The sequence below is a fragment of the Pipra filicauda genome, unplaced genomic scaffold (genome assembly GCF_003945595.2).
Source record: "Pipra filicauda isolate LSUMZ 115617 unplaced genomic scaffold, ASM394559v2 scaffold482_size497672_pilon, whole genome shotgun sequence".
Taxonomy (NCBI): Eukaryota; Metazoa; Chordata; class Aves; order Passeriformes; family Pipridae; genus Pipra; species Pipra filicauda.
In genome coordinates this window covers 66905-79438 of record NW_024104623.1, presented here as the reverse complement: position 1 = coordinate 79438, position 12534 = coordinate 66905, and the positions used below count along the sequence as shown (strand labels likewise).

The 12534-nt window shown below is 40.0% G+C and overlaps 1 protein-coding gene and 1 long non-coding RNA gene across 6 annotated transcripts in view; one reads left to right on the top strand and one right to left on the bottom strand.

The window, feature by feature from the left end:
- Positions 1 to 11614, top strand: part of LOC113983712 (scaffold attachment factor B1-like) — a 17587-nt gene extending 5973 nt beyond the window's left edge. For 2 of the 5 annotated variants that reach the window (XM_039386430.1, XM_027713125.2), the window contains 15 exons: positions 775 to 1273; positions 1703 to 1752; positions 2520 to 2620; positions 4162 to 4311; positions 4410 to 4510; positions 4963 to 5099; positions 5866 to 5954; positions 6497 to 6633; positions 7260 to 7553; positions 8019 to 8156; positions 8914 to 8953; positions 9755 to 9867; positions 10635 to 10747; positions 10921 to 10987; positions 11216 to 11614. In XM_039386430.1, the coding sequence (XP_039242364.1) occupies positions 775 to 1273; positions 1703 to 1752; positions 2520 to 2620; positions 4162 to 4311; positions 4410 to 4510; positions 4963 to 5099; positions 5866 to 5954; positions 6497 to 6633; positions 7260 to 7553; positions 8019 to 8156; positions 8914 to 8953; positions 9755 to 9867; positions 10635 to 10747; positions 10921 to 10987; positions 11216 to 11342 (2156 nt within the window). In that variant the 3' untranslated portion in view covers positions 11343 to 11614. Of the gene's footprint in view, positions 1 to 774; positions 1274 to 1702; positions 1753 to 2519; positions 2621 to 4161; positions 4312 to 4409; positions 4511 to 4962; positions 5100 to 5865; positions 5955 to 6496; positions 6634 to 7259; positions 7554 to 8018; positions 8157 to 8913; positions 8954 to 9148; positions 9223 to 9754; positions 9868 to 10634; positions 10748 to 10920; positions 10988 to 11215 lie in introns of those variants that run through there. The other 3 variants (XR_003539195.2, XM_039386431.1, XM_027713127.2) reach the window with 3 other exon arrangements.
- Positions 10704 to 12534, bottom strand: LOC113983714. The gene is made up of 4 exons (XR_003539196.2): positions 12342 to 12534; positions 12051 to 12228; positions 11756 to 11929; positions 10704 to 11040 (listed from the first exon to the last, which is right to left on the bottom strand). It is a non-coding gene; the product is annotated as an uncharacterized LOC113983714 (long non-coding RNA).

Below are 12534 nucleotides of genomic sequence, written 5' to 3'. Positions count from 1 at the left end.
GTCCAGGTCAATGCAGGGTCATAGAGATTGGAAACCTAGTCATATCACCAGATCTGTGAATAACCGCCTTTTGAAAATGTGTTTAATGCGATGGAATGATTCCATAGAACTGTTACTACAGAGTGGAGTTAAGGAGCGAGCCTTAAAGATGTAAAGGTTCTGAAAACAGATCTTGTGATATCACACTGTACAGCAGTTCTATAAACATAATGCAGGAGTGCAGGTAGTACAAAGCTCTGGTACAGAACAGACATTAAAGAGTGACGGGACTTCAGAAGAAGGAATACACTGTCATCACAGGAATTTACTGCGGATCCTATTCACTTTCTGGACTGCAAACACACTCGTGCACCATCAGAAGATGCCCAGTTCTCATGTTGGACTGTCTGCTAAAAGAAATTCACAGACATTTGGAAATTGAACTCTCAGTGCCTTGATACGTTCAGTTAAGCATCTGGGACTCTGGAAGCTAACTCGAGAAGAAACAGAGCTGAAGGATTTAATGAAGAATATGGAGGATGAGCCAGAAGTTTTTTGTTAAATCTGTGGGGGCATTTTTCTTCCCTGTTATCGTTTTAGGGCTGATTTGGTAGTTTGTCAGAAAGCAGTTAGCATAGTACTTTTAACACTGTGTACACTAGGGTTTTCCAATCTCTGTGTAGCTTAGAAGTTCTCTTGGTGTTAGTGTGGCAGCCATGCCAGTTCCACATTTGTGATTGCTGTATTTCCCTGGTGATTAAATCTTGTGCCATTCTATTCCTGTTAAATCCGTAGAAAATGAGAAAATACTCGACATTTTGGGGGAAACTTGTAAATCTGAAGTACTTAACGAAGAAACTTCCGAAGTGGAGCGGCCACATGCACAGGAAGCAAGTATCGCGGTGCCAGGCAAGAGGCTGGCGGAGGAAGAGGACGCTCTTGCCGCCGCTCAGTTGGAGGAAGATGCTTTAGATTTGGACAGCAAATCGGCACAAGCTATGGCAAGGAAGGAAGCAAAGCGTTTAGTTGTAGCAAAAGGGGAGACATGTGAACAGACACTAGAGGAAGAGAAGCCGGACTCTGAATCTTTAGTAGTAGAGACCCTAAGCGATCAGAGTAGCAAACGCTCCCAAGGCCTGGAAGCCTCTAGTGGGGAAACAGCGGCAAAAGGCGCAGGTCCTGAAGCCAAAGATAGCAAAGAAGATGCCAAGAGAACAGAAGACAAAGCTAATTCTGAGGAATCCCCTGCTACTAAAGAGTCCTCAGCCAGTGAGGGCGGTGATCAGAAAAAGAGGTTTGTTTTTTCTCCGTTATAGACCAGATGCTATCTTTTATCGTTGGTCGTTAAGTGATGCGAATAAGCTGTTTCCTTCAATTGGCCACCGAGACTGATGAAATTGTAGCCTATTCCTAAAGAGTGTGTTTTATTTCTCCATGTGCAGATATTTTTAATTTTTTTTTTAAACACAATGGGTTTGATTTCTTTCCTTCCTCAACCTTCAAAGGTTGTTTTCCCAAATTACTCTTATTTCTGTCATATGCAAAACAGAATTGTCTGTTTACGGGTGCAAATCCCTATTTCCTGTCATTCTTCTATAAATTTGCACATATAGTGTTTAGTTTGAAACTAATTTCCTGGTAGGTATCCAATTTTAGTAAACTATCTAGAATTAATGTTCTATTTGCATTCAGTTGGTTGAATAATATGATGTTTTGTCTCTAGCCCTGTTGAGGAGAACAGAGATAGGAAGATAATCTCAAAAGATGAGAAAGGTATGTACGTAGGTTTTTTGTGGTGTGTGGTTTGTTTGTTTGTTTGTTTTTAACGTGCAAAGGACCGGAAATAAAAACGTTATGGGGTCAAATCTAACAGTTACTTCTGAGTTAACACTGCTTCTTTTTGTGTCTTGTTCATTCTTTAACCACATGCCTGTCTTCATTGTAATAGTTATATTGGAATTCCACTAGCTTCATGAATAGTATTAGGTATCAGAAAGACCAGGATTTGTCTGAAAAATCTTAACAGATCGCTAAATCTCTAGGTTTATACTCTGTGTGGCAGTTCTGGTGAGGACTGTTAATTCAGTGAACCTGCAATGCACTTGTCACACAGGCCTTCAAAGTATAGCTTAAAAAATTTCAGTTCATGTAACTTCTGTAACCTTACTGACCAAAAAGTTTGGTTTTTGCTTTTTTGGGGTGGTTTTTTTTGTTTGTTTGCTGGTTGGTTTTTTGGTTTTCTTGGTTAAATAACGAGCCTCTTGTGAATTAACATTTATTACTTTGTAATTCTCCTAAAAGCGATTGAAATACAGGAAGAAAATATGTTTCTAAAAACACATTAAGACTGTTCAAATGCACAGTAAGCCTGTACTTCAGAAGTTAATTTTTGCAGGCTCCAGTGTATTGATTTTAAGAATGAATGGAAGAGGTAGGAGTGAAATTGCATTTGGAAAGTTTTATGAGGAAAAGAAGTTGGTTTTGCCCTGTTGCATTTGTCTGCCACATGGTCTTTTGTGTTTGGCTTTTTTGTACCTCAGGCCGTGTGGGTAGTGGTTCTGGCAGAAATTTGTGGGTTAGTGGACTTTCATCCTCTACTAGAGCTACAGATTTGAAGAATCTTTTCAGCAAGTATGGAAAGGTATGTAGTGGATATGTAAATTAGCAGACCATTTGAAGGCTGACCTTAAATTTAGATCTTATTTTCCCTGATGAATAACTGGGTAGCTAAGTACTTAACTTCCTTGCGTTATTTTGAAACTCTGTATCTGAAAGTAGCATACTTCATAAAGAAGGTTGTCTGAAAAGGAGGGGTGGGGACGAGAAAACCAGTTTGCAGAGAATATCTGTGCAGATACCTGCAAAAATGAGGCAGTTCTTAATAGGAGAGACTGGTAGATTGTCATGTGGGGTTCTGTAATCTAATTACACCTCTTGAGAGCTGGTTTAAATTTTTCCATTTCAAGAAGTATTCCTTTGAGAAATCTAGTCTTTGAGGGCAGGCTTCCATTTGTTCTGCGGTGCCCACTAGCATACAAGAGCCACAATTGTGGAAAGAAACTCCTTGTGTGACTATCTGCCCTTCTGCCAAGTACATTTCTGAATGCAGTATTAAATGTTTGTCTCGCTAAGTGCGTGCCTCTGGCTGTTATGAGATTGTCATCTGTGGATTGCAACTAGCACAGATGTGCTGAAAGAAAAAAGAAAATGGTAGTAATTTTGTTTTTTTCAGTTTTATTTAATTATTACACTCCCCACTTTCCATATCTATATCTATATCTATATATAGATATCTTCCTTCAGTTACTGATTTGCTCAGCGACTTGAAGATGAATTTTGTCAGCTGATTACGACAGTGGTCTCTTTTTCAGCAGAGCTGTAATCAACAATCTGTTCTACGATTGGAGTTAGCTGTTTCATAGAATGTTGTGCTAATTTTATACTTTTTTGTGAACATGTGTAACAATGTTAAATTTGAACCTTTTCTGCCATGCTTTATTTCTGTTGACATGGGCGTAACCATTGCTCACATCATACTCTGTGTAGTAGTCTTTAGTGAGGCACTTCTAGAACACGGCTGGCCCAACGATATAGAGGTCAAGTTTAAACAATGACCTTTCTTTTGCTGTCTGTCAGACAAACCTAGTGATGTGTTCTTCTGAGAATACTGATGGAATCTTCTGTGCTGAGCATAATTCCTGCCTGTTAAAAGTGGATAGGTGCTATACTGTGTAGTACTGGTAGACAGAGGTGCTGTCTACCAGGTGGGGGACAGAGTTCTAGTAGGGCCTGAAACGATATGACAAGGGGAAATGGTTTTGGACTAAAAGAGATAGATTCAGACTAGATATAAGGAAGAAATTTTTTATGATGAGGGTGGTGGAAACACTGGCATTGGAACTCTGGTTGCCTGGAGTGGTGGTAGATGCCACATCACTGGAAACATTCAGGGCCAGGTTGGGTGGGGCTCTGAGCAACCTGCACTAGTTGAAGATGTCCCTGCCCATGACAGGGCATTGGACTAGACGGCTTTTAAAGGTCGTTTCAAACCTAAACCATTCAATGCTTCCATGAAATGGCGAATAAATTAGAATTTTAGTGGCAGATCTGCAAACACAGGTTTTTGGTTGTTGGTTTTTTTTTTTTTTTTTTTTTTTTTTTTTTTTTATTTCCCCCACAAAGGTGGTCGGTGCAAAAGTAGTGACAAATGCTCGCAGTCCTGGTGCTCGCTGCTACGGCTTTGTAACAATGTCAACATCTGAGGAAGCCACTAAGTGTATTAATCACCTCCACAGAACAGAACTGCATGGCAAAATGATTTCTGTGGAAAAGGTAAGTGGTAGTTATTTCATGACAGTGTAATAAAAATAAAAGAATGCAACTTTAATGTCTGTCTCTCACTATAAAATTATTTCTGGCTAAATTTCTAGGCAAAAAATGAACCAGCTGGAAAAAAGCCTTCAGACAAAAAGGAAGGTGAAACAAGGAAGGAAAAAGACAGGCACCATTCTGCAGAGTCCAAATCTGAGAAGTAAAGTGCTGTTTTGTATTTTTCTACATTTAAAGACCACTCATTTGAAATACAGGCATGTGACCAAGATGAACAGTAACTGGGATAAATCTTGATTTTCATGTTGCATCTGAAATAGGAGTAATACTTGAAAACTTGAAATCGATGTTCTTCAGCAGCAAGGCCATCTTAATTGGCCCTCTGCTCAGAAATACAAAGCTCTTTAGGGTTAGTATCAAAATTTGTTATATTAGGAGATACTAAATCGGCTCCTTTCTAGATAAACCCTTACTTTTATCAGTCACTTGTCCTCTGATCTGACTCCTGCTTGGTCTCCTCTTTTAACTGACAAATATTTCTATGATTTAGTCTGTCTTCTTGATAGACTGTTGGTGTGGTTAGCAAGTGATACTTCAAATATTTGTTTTTCAAGTGGTTTGTTGCTTTTGAAAGAGGCATTTTTCTTTTTGTAGATCTGTTGGTATTAAGAAGGAAGAGAAGACCGACAGAAAAGATGATGCTAAGAAATCAGAAAAAGATGAAAAAGAAGGAAAAGAGAAAGAGGAACAAAAGGCTGGATCTTCTGATAGATCTAGGGCAAGCAAATCGGGTAATGCTAGCTGTCATTCAGAAATGTTTTCAAAGACACTTGTTTCGGAAAAAAACAATTAAAAATTGGTGCGAAGAATATGGTGGCCGTGACAAAACTTTTACTTTACATCCGAAAAGATTTCCTTTTCCAGCTTGATAGGAAATGGAAGAACAAGTATAAACATTCAGAATTTGCAGCTGATTCATAGACTTCAGCTTCTGCAAACCTCAGTGTTCTTATTAGATGTGATTGCTAATTCGGTAAAAAGACCACGAAGCTTAGTAAGTAAGACTGAGGTTTTCTTAGTGTACAAAAACCAACATCAGAAAATACCTTGAAAACTTTGACTTAACTTTGCTGTAAGTTACTGGCATTCTTTCATAATTACTGGACTTTAACTACTCCAAACGTTAAACTGTGAGTTTTATGGAACTGTCACTGGATTTAGACCCGACACAGTGGGTAGTTCTATGTGCCCCTTTTTTTTTTTTTTTTAAACTGTGGCAAAGGGATGTATTTTGCAGACAGGAGAATTAAATTAAATTTGCTTTCTTTGTCATCCCTGCCAGAAAATACTACTGTAATTTTGTGGTAGCTTTACTGCCCCCATCCTCAACTTGGCCAAATCTTGGTAAGCTATTTAAATCATAAATAAGTTCCGTAAGTAATTGAAAACCTCAATACAATAACTTTTTACTGTTTAGTGTCTTCACAGTTTTAAATCTTGCATGAATTATTGAATGTTTTGTGTATTATTTATTTTTCGATGTATTTGGTTTTCCAGCGAGTCGAGGAACCGAAAGGACAGTCGTAATGGATAAATCTAAAGGAGAGCCAGTTATTAGTGTAAAAACCTCTGCATCAAAAGAGAGGGTAAGTCCAACTTTCAGAGAAGCTTTTGTGTAAAAATAGGTGTCAGGTAGCTTTATACGCTTATAGTCGAAGGGGTTTTTGCCTTGCATATTGGTACATTCATCCTTTTATCAGTCTCTGGAAAGCATTAGGGTGTTAATGGTGTGGCAAAGGGTAAATGTTTCTGTTTCACCTTCTTTATAGTTTTGCACTGCTGTCCTAGTTGAAGAAGTAGAATTGCAATATTAAAATGTTGTTAGGATGTCTTTCCCCAGGTTTGAAATACAGTTACTGATGACCATAAAAGTATTGTATTATTTGCCATCGGTGCAAGTCAGGTCATGTGCTCCTAGTATTGATATGTATTTAAATGCTTGAGAAGTTTTAGCCAAATTTGGGATACTTTTCCCTCGCCTACTTTTTCCTGGCATTCCAACATTGTTTGCCTCTTGTAAGGTATGATAGTCTGTTTTGTTCAGGTTGATATAAAGTAGGCATTTACCTAGGAATTTTAGCTAAAAATGCACTGTGTTCAGCTAATGTATTGTTTTGATTCAACTCAGAGTACAAAAAGCCAGGATCGCAAATCTGAGAGCAAAGAAAAGCAAGATATTTTATCGTTTGATAAAATCAAAGAACAGCGAGAACGTGAACGTCAGAGACAGAGGGAGCGAGAAATCAGGGAAACGGAAAGACGCCGGTGAGTCTTCCCAGTTTTGCTCTAAACTTTGAGTGGTATTTCTTTTTACCTCCCTTATGTGTTTTGTGTTTTGAACAGGCTTGCAAAGTAGTGTTGTGCTGACCCTCCAAGAGTGGTATCTCAGATTGATTTGATATTAATCTCTTGGTAAAACAGACATAATACCAAACAATGAAGGGTTTTACTATTGAAATCAATGTTCTCAGCCTGTGTGTTTCAGGAGACTTTTGTAGGTTTTGTGTTCTACTTGGTCAGATTTGAATTTCCATACTTGGTTTTTCCCTGTAATCTTGTAAATACTTTTTGTTTGTCAGACTTATGTCTTAGGACATGCTCTCTATGAAAGCCTTTTCAGACCTGTCTTAGAGTAGATATTGTGTTTCTTAGACACTTTTCAAATGCTCATCTTTGCTTTTTTCATGTGGACATTTTTACTTTCCCGTAATCTAAGCATCTGTTATTTAATTGGGAAGAGATAATTCGAGTTTAAGCAGCTAGTGGTAAGAACACAGAAACTTTACAAACGAAAGAGCAAAAGCAAACAAGAAACCCCATCCAAAACAAAGAAGCAGTAAAGCTTAGACTTAAGATTCTCAATTTAAAACAAAGTATCTTTTTTAAATTAGAGAAAGAGAGAGGCGAGATCGAGAGCAACGTCTTCAAGCTATTCATGAACGGGATGAAAGACAGAGGCTCCAGAGAGAACGAGAACGGCTGGAATTTCAAAGGCAGCGTCTTGACAGAGAGCGCTTGGAGAGAGAGAGGTTGGAGAGAGAAAGAATGCACATAGAGCAGGAAAGGAGACGAGAACAGGAGCGAATCCAGAGAGAGAGGGAAGAGCTGCGACGTCAGCAGGAGCAGCTACGTTATGAACAGGAACGGCGATCTGCCATGAGAAGGCCTTATGATCCTGATGGCAGGTAATGATAATGGCAGTGACATTCCAAACTCTTCAGAGTACTCTTGATAAAGCAGCCACGGAAGCTCACAGCTGAAGGACTATTTACATGTTGCTTTTAACGCTTTATAGCAATCTTGAAGAGGAGAAACGTTGTGCTTGTATACTTGTAAGCAGTGTTTTATTACAGGAGGTTTATTCTTATTTCTCAGAGAAGAGTGACCAAGGATAGTAACTGTATCAACTCTAAAGCAGGATTGCTAATGGGAACATTCTCACATCAGCACTGTGCTGAAATTAAGCTTTGTGTATAGTGTCAGTACACCTGGTTTTCTCTGAAACCAAAATGTGATTCCTTCTTAATGCACATAGGTTTTTAATTAGAAATAAAAAGTAATAGTTTAGGTAATTGGATAGGTTTGATATCAAGAGAGCAGGAAAGGGAAGATCGTTTTGCGATTACTACTAACGGTGACCACCTTTGCAGGCGAGATGACCCGTACTGGCCAGAGGCGAAGCGAATGGCAATAGATGATAGATATCATTCTGAATTTAGTCGTCAAGACCGATTCCACGACTTTGACCACAGGGATCGTGGACGATACCAAGATCATTGTTTGGACAGGTTGGCAAGGCAGTATCTTTTCTTCCTAAACCTTTACGGAAATCTAGTGTCTTTTTGTGGCTTACCTAATGGCTTGAAGGGTGTCAGAAGAGTAAAACAAATGACCCTTGTGCATTTCTCATGTCTAATTTCGTATGTGCTTGCAATCCTTTGTTTTCATGGGTTATGGACATACCAGAAAGAGGCTGCATAAAGATTGTAAACCAAGTCCTAATGTAGTCTGCCATGATGCTAATGGAGATACTACAGCTTCTCTCGATGTATGCAAGTCTGGTTTGTGAATCCCTGTTCCTCAGTCTAAGACTTAGTCTTTTGCTTTAAAACTTCCTGTATTTTCATCTTTGCAGCCTGGCTAATGCAGATTTTTAGCTCCACAGAATGGAAACATGTTTTCTGCATAGCGCCATTGAGACTTCTGTTTTGCTCTCAAAGGATCTTTGGTGAAAGCCATACTACTTTGTTTTTGCCTTGTAACTCATTTCTGATACTGGTAGGTTCACTCAGTATTCTCTGTGGGTATCACTGAGTACATGACCGTGCCTCAGTGATGCTTTGCTTGCCCATGTTACAGTGATAGATGCTACTTTCATCGCTTTTTATGCTATGAAGCAACTCCTTTGAGTATCTTGCCACTAAAGAAACGTTGGCATCCAGATTTACAGCCTAATGAAGATAAATTTTTGTGCGCTATTTCATGCAGACACTGGAATTATGATTACTGTGTTGATTAAACTGAAACTGCCCTTTTTTGTTCCAGAAGAGACTGTACAAGAGGAATACCAGATCGAGATGGGCAGGTGCGTTAGAACCAAATAACCGCTTCTGTGAAAAAGCCAATCAAGCTGACCCCAAAGCAGAAAGAACACAGTGCTCGTGCAGCCTAGTTCTTAAATGCAGTCACCACTGGGTTTAAACTGAGCAGATGTTCAAGCAGCAACTAATTTTGTACGCTAATGTGCGTAAAGTAAGTTACTATGTTATCTGCTTGCTAGGGTGGTAGCCACAGATACGGGCAGGGGGAAACCTCCGAGCGATGGGAGCTACGGTACAGCATCCTTTCAGGCTGGTATGTTGCAATAAAAGTTTTCTGGTTAACCATCTTAGGTGTTAAGAGATAGTTGCTGTAGTTTCTTAGCTGGTGAAGGATCCCTTCTGTCACATTTATCTGAATGGTTTTTAGAAAATAACTAGTGCCATAATGAAACAAGGCAGATGACTTGGACAGATAAAAGGACAGGTGTGAAAACCAATACCACAAAGGTATTCAAAACCTTTCACTTCTGAAGAGAGGTGGGAAGTAGGCAGATAATCTATGTAAAAATTAACAATCTGGAGCCAGAATGTAAGCCTTAAAAAACCTTAACAAACAGACTTCTCCCACTAGAGAGCAGAGCAGAATATGAGCTGTGAAACAAAATAAATGCCTAGAGTGAACCCTGCACAGTAGCAACAGTGGAACCAGTTAAAAAAATGAGTTTGCTACCATTTTGTTTTTTGACAGCTGATAGGAAGGCAACGTCCAAGAAGCTGAATTTTTGCAATCAGAAAAGAAAACCCATGTTGATTCTTAGCATAACTGAGTACCATTTGCCTTTCAGCATTACCCGGATGAACGCCATGGAGGGCCTGATCGTCACTCCCGGGATAGTTGGGGTGGCTATGGGTCTGACAGAAGAATGAATGAAGGGAGAGGGATACCCCCACAAACCCGGTTAGTGCTTGTGAAATAAGGGAAGGGATTGTAGTTAAAATTTTAGTGCTCAGTGAACCTTTGAAGGATGACAGCGGAAGCAGTTTGACAAGTGTGAATCCTTTCTCCAGGCAGTTTCTTTGAGCCACCTGGAGGAGCAAGAAATTCACATGTGTAGCTCCCACACGCATCAGGAGAATGGAGCATTGTAGTGAATAAAGAAATGCTGCTCAGTTAGCTTATAGCTGTGGTTCTCATGTAAATAACTTTCATGTCTACAGGTGAGATTTAGTCACATACCAGATGCTCCAGTAAGGCCTGCAAAAGTCTCATTTATGGCTGGTGGTCAGGTTTTAAGGAAATTGAGTGAGAGTCTCTGCAGTGGTGGGGGTGGAGGACTGACTCATGTAGAATCATAGTGGTTTCTCTTTAAACCGGTTGGTCAAGCTGGGCATGTTCCAGATGCATAATGTTCAGTTCTGCCTAAGTACACCAGACGGAGAAATGGCAGCCAATGAATTGTTCCATGTCTAAGTATTTCAGTCCATTGCAATATCAGTGATGTCTCTATAGGTCAGAAAGACAAGTTTTGTTGTGTGAAGGATGCTGTTCAGCAAGTTTCTCATTGTTCCACTTTGACCAGTTTTTATTGTGATGATTGGGTGGCTATAGCTACAGCTTGATTAACCATTTAACACACTTTTGTATGGGGTATGGTGTTTGGCTTTACCCTATGCTGCTAAATGGATAGGGGACATACCTAGAAGATGTTCTTTTATTTTTTTAAGAGATGGACGTGACTGGGGAGATCATGGTCGAAAGTTAGAGGGGCACCAAGATCGTACATGGCAGGGAAATGTGGATGGAGGAATGATGGGACGGGATCATGAGAGATGGCAAGGTACACTTGCTGCTTACCAGTGTGATTGTGGTTTTTTCTGTGAATTACTGCTGCTGAACTTCTAGTGGTAGTTAAATTACTGAGAAAGCAAATGAAATTCTGGGAACAAGGTGACTTTTTTATTAGGAAAACACAAAAGCCTGTATTTTTTCTTTTTTTTCTTTTTAAATTAGGTGGTGATAGAAGCATGCCTGGTCAGTCAGGACCAGGCCATGGGATGAATCGAGGAGGGATGTCTGGGTAAGAATTTCTGTCAGAGTGCTTGTAATGTTTTTGTAATAGTTGATTGATCTCTATAAAACAAATTCCTGTGTCAGTTGTGAAAAATACTTTCAGTTTCTGCTTAACAATGGATTGGCAAGGGAAAAAAACAAACAACAAAACCAAACTAAACACACATCTTTTCTCAGAGTCACAGTAGTATTAACTTTTCTGGGCAATGTTCAATTTGTCTGGCCTTATTTTTAGACGTGGAAGCTTTACACAAGTTGGAAACCAGAGCCAGATGCTGCAGAGTACTGGAATCCAAGGTGTGTTTGCGGGCCAGGAACGGACAAACAGACTGACTGAACCCCGTTTTAGCCGCCGCTACTGAAAGCTCTGTACATATATGTTTTTGTTTTTGGTTTTTTTTAATACCAGATTACAGTGGTCAGGAATTTTATTAACCAGGCTCACATTGAATTTGTGATTATAAAAGAGCAAGACTGCTGCTGCATTGTAGCCAAATACTATGTCAAATTGGTTTGGTTTATTTTTTGTTTTCTTTTGTTTCTAATGAACGTGGTGTTTGTCAAACATCACCTGAATTTCTGTAAGTGAAGCATTCCATTTTTCAGAAATAATAAAATCAGTGTATGGCTACTACTTTGTTGTTTCTAGAGTCTTTGGCAATATGCCTCTTATGAGGGATGTAAGAGTCAGTGAAGACACCATCTGCTTTTAGCACTGTGCTTTTGTCACTGTGAAGTGACAAATCTGTGACACTGTGGATGTGTATCTCCTTACCTGCATTTGAGAGAGGAAGGATCAATGCGTTTCCTTGTTTAATTCTCCACTGGGAACAGAGAGTCCTTCCTGGTGTGGAAATGCCATGGTGCACCACAATGGCTGCGGACGCTTGAGGGCCAGCACGTGGAGCTTCGTGGAGCACCCCTGGTGCTTCTGGCCAGGTGACTGCTGCTGTGACCATAATCAAAAGAGTGCAGATTATGAGTAACTAAGTAATTAAATAATTATGAGTAATTAATTATGAGTAATTAAACAGGACCTGGCTTGTTCCCAACGTTAAATAAACAAATACCTTGCTGCCACTGTAACCCCTAAACCGTCACCCGGCGCCAGATCCGGACACCTCTTGAACACCTGCAGCAACGGCGACCCCACCACCTCCCTGGGTAACCTATTCCAATGCGTGACCACCCAATTTTTTCCGAATCTCTAATCCGAATCTCCCCAGTCTCGTTGTAAGGCCAGTTCCCCTGAAAAAAAAAGAAGGAAATATAAAATACGAAAGAAAATTAAAGAAAAAAAATAAACGCGAGCAAACTAAAAAGGCAATAAAATGAAAACTGAAATGTAAGAGAAAAACAACCTCTCTTGGGTAACCGCCCCGCCCTCCGACCCGTGAATTGGGGGACACCACTAAAATGTGAGAAGGGGACACCAAAACGTGAGTGGGGGAACCCCAGGAAGCCGAAAAAGCAGCGGAGGGGGAGCCGCGAAATGTGAGGGAGGGGCCCCAGAAAAGCGCGTGAGGCGCGCGCAGTAAGAGAGCGAAGCCGGGC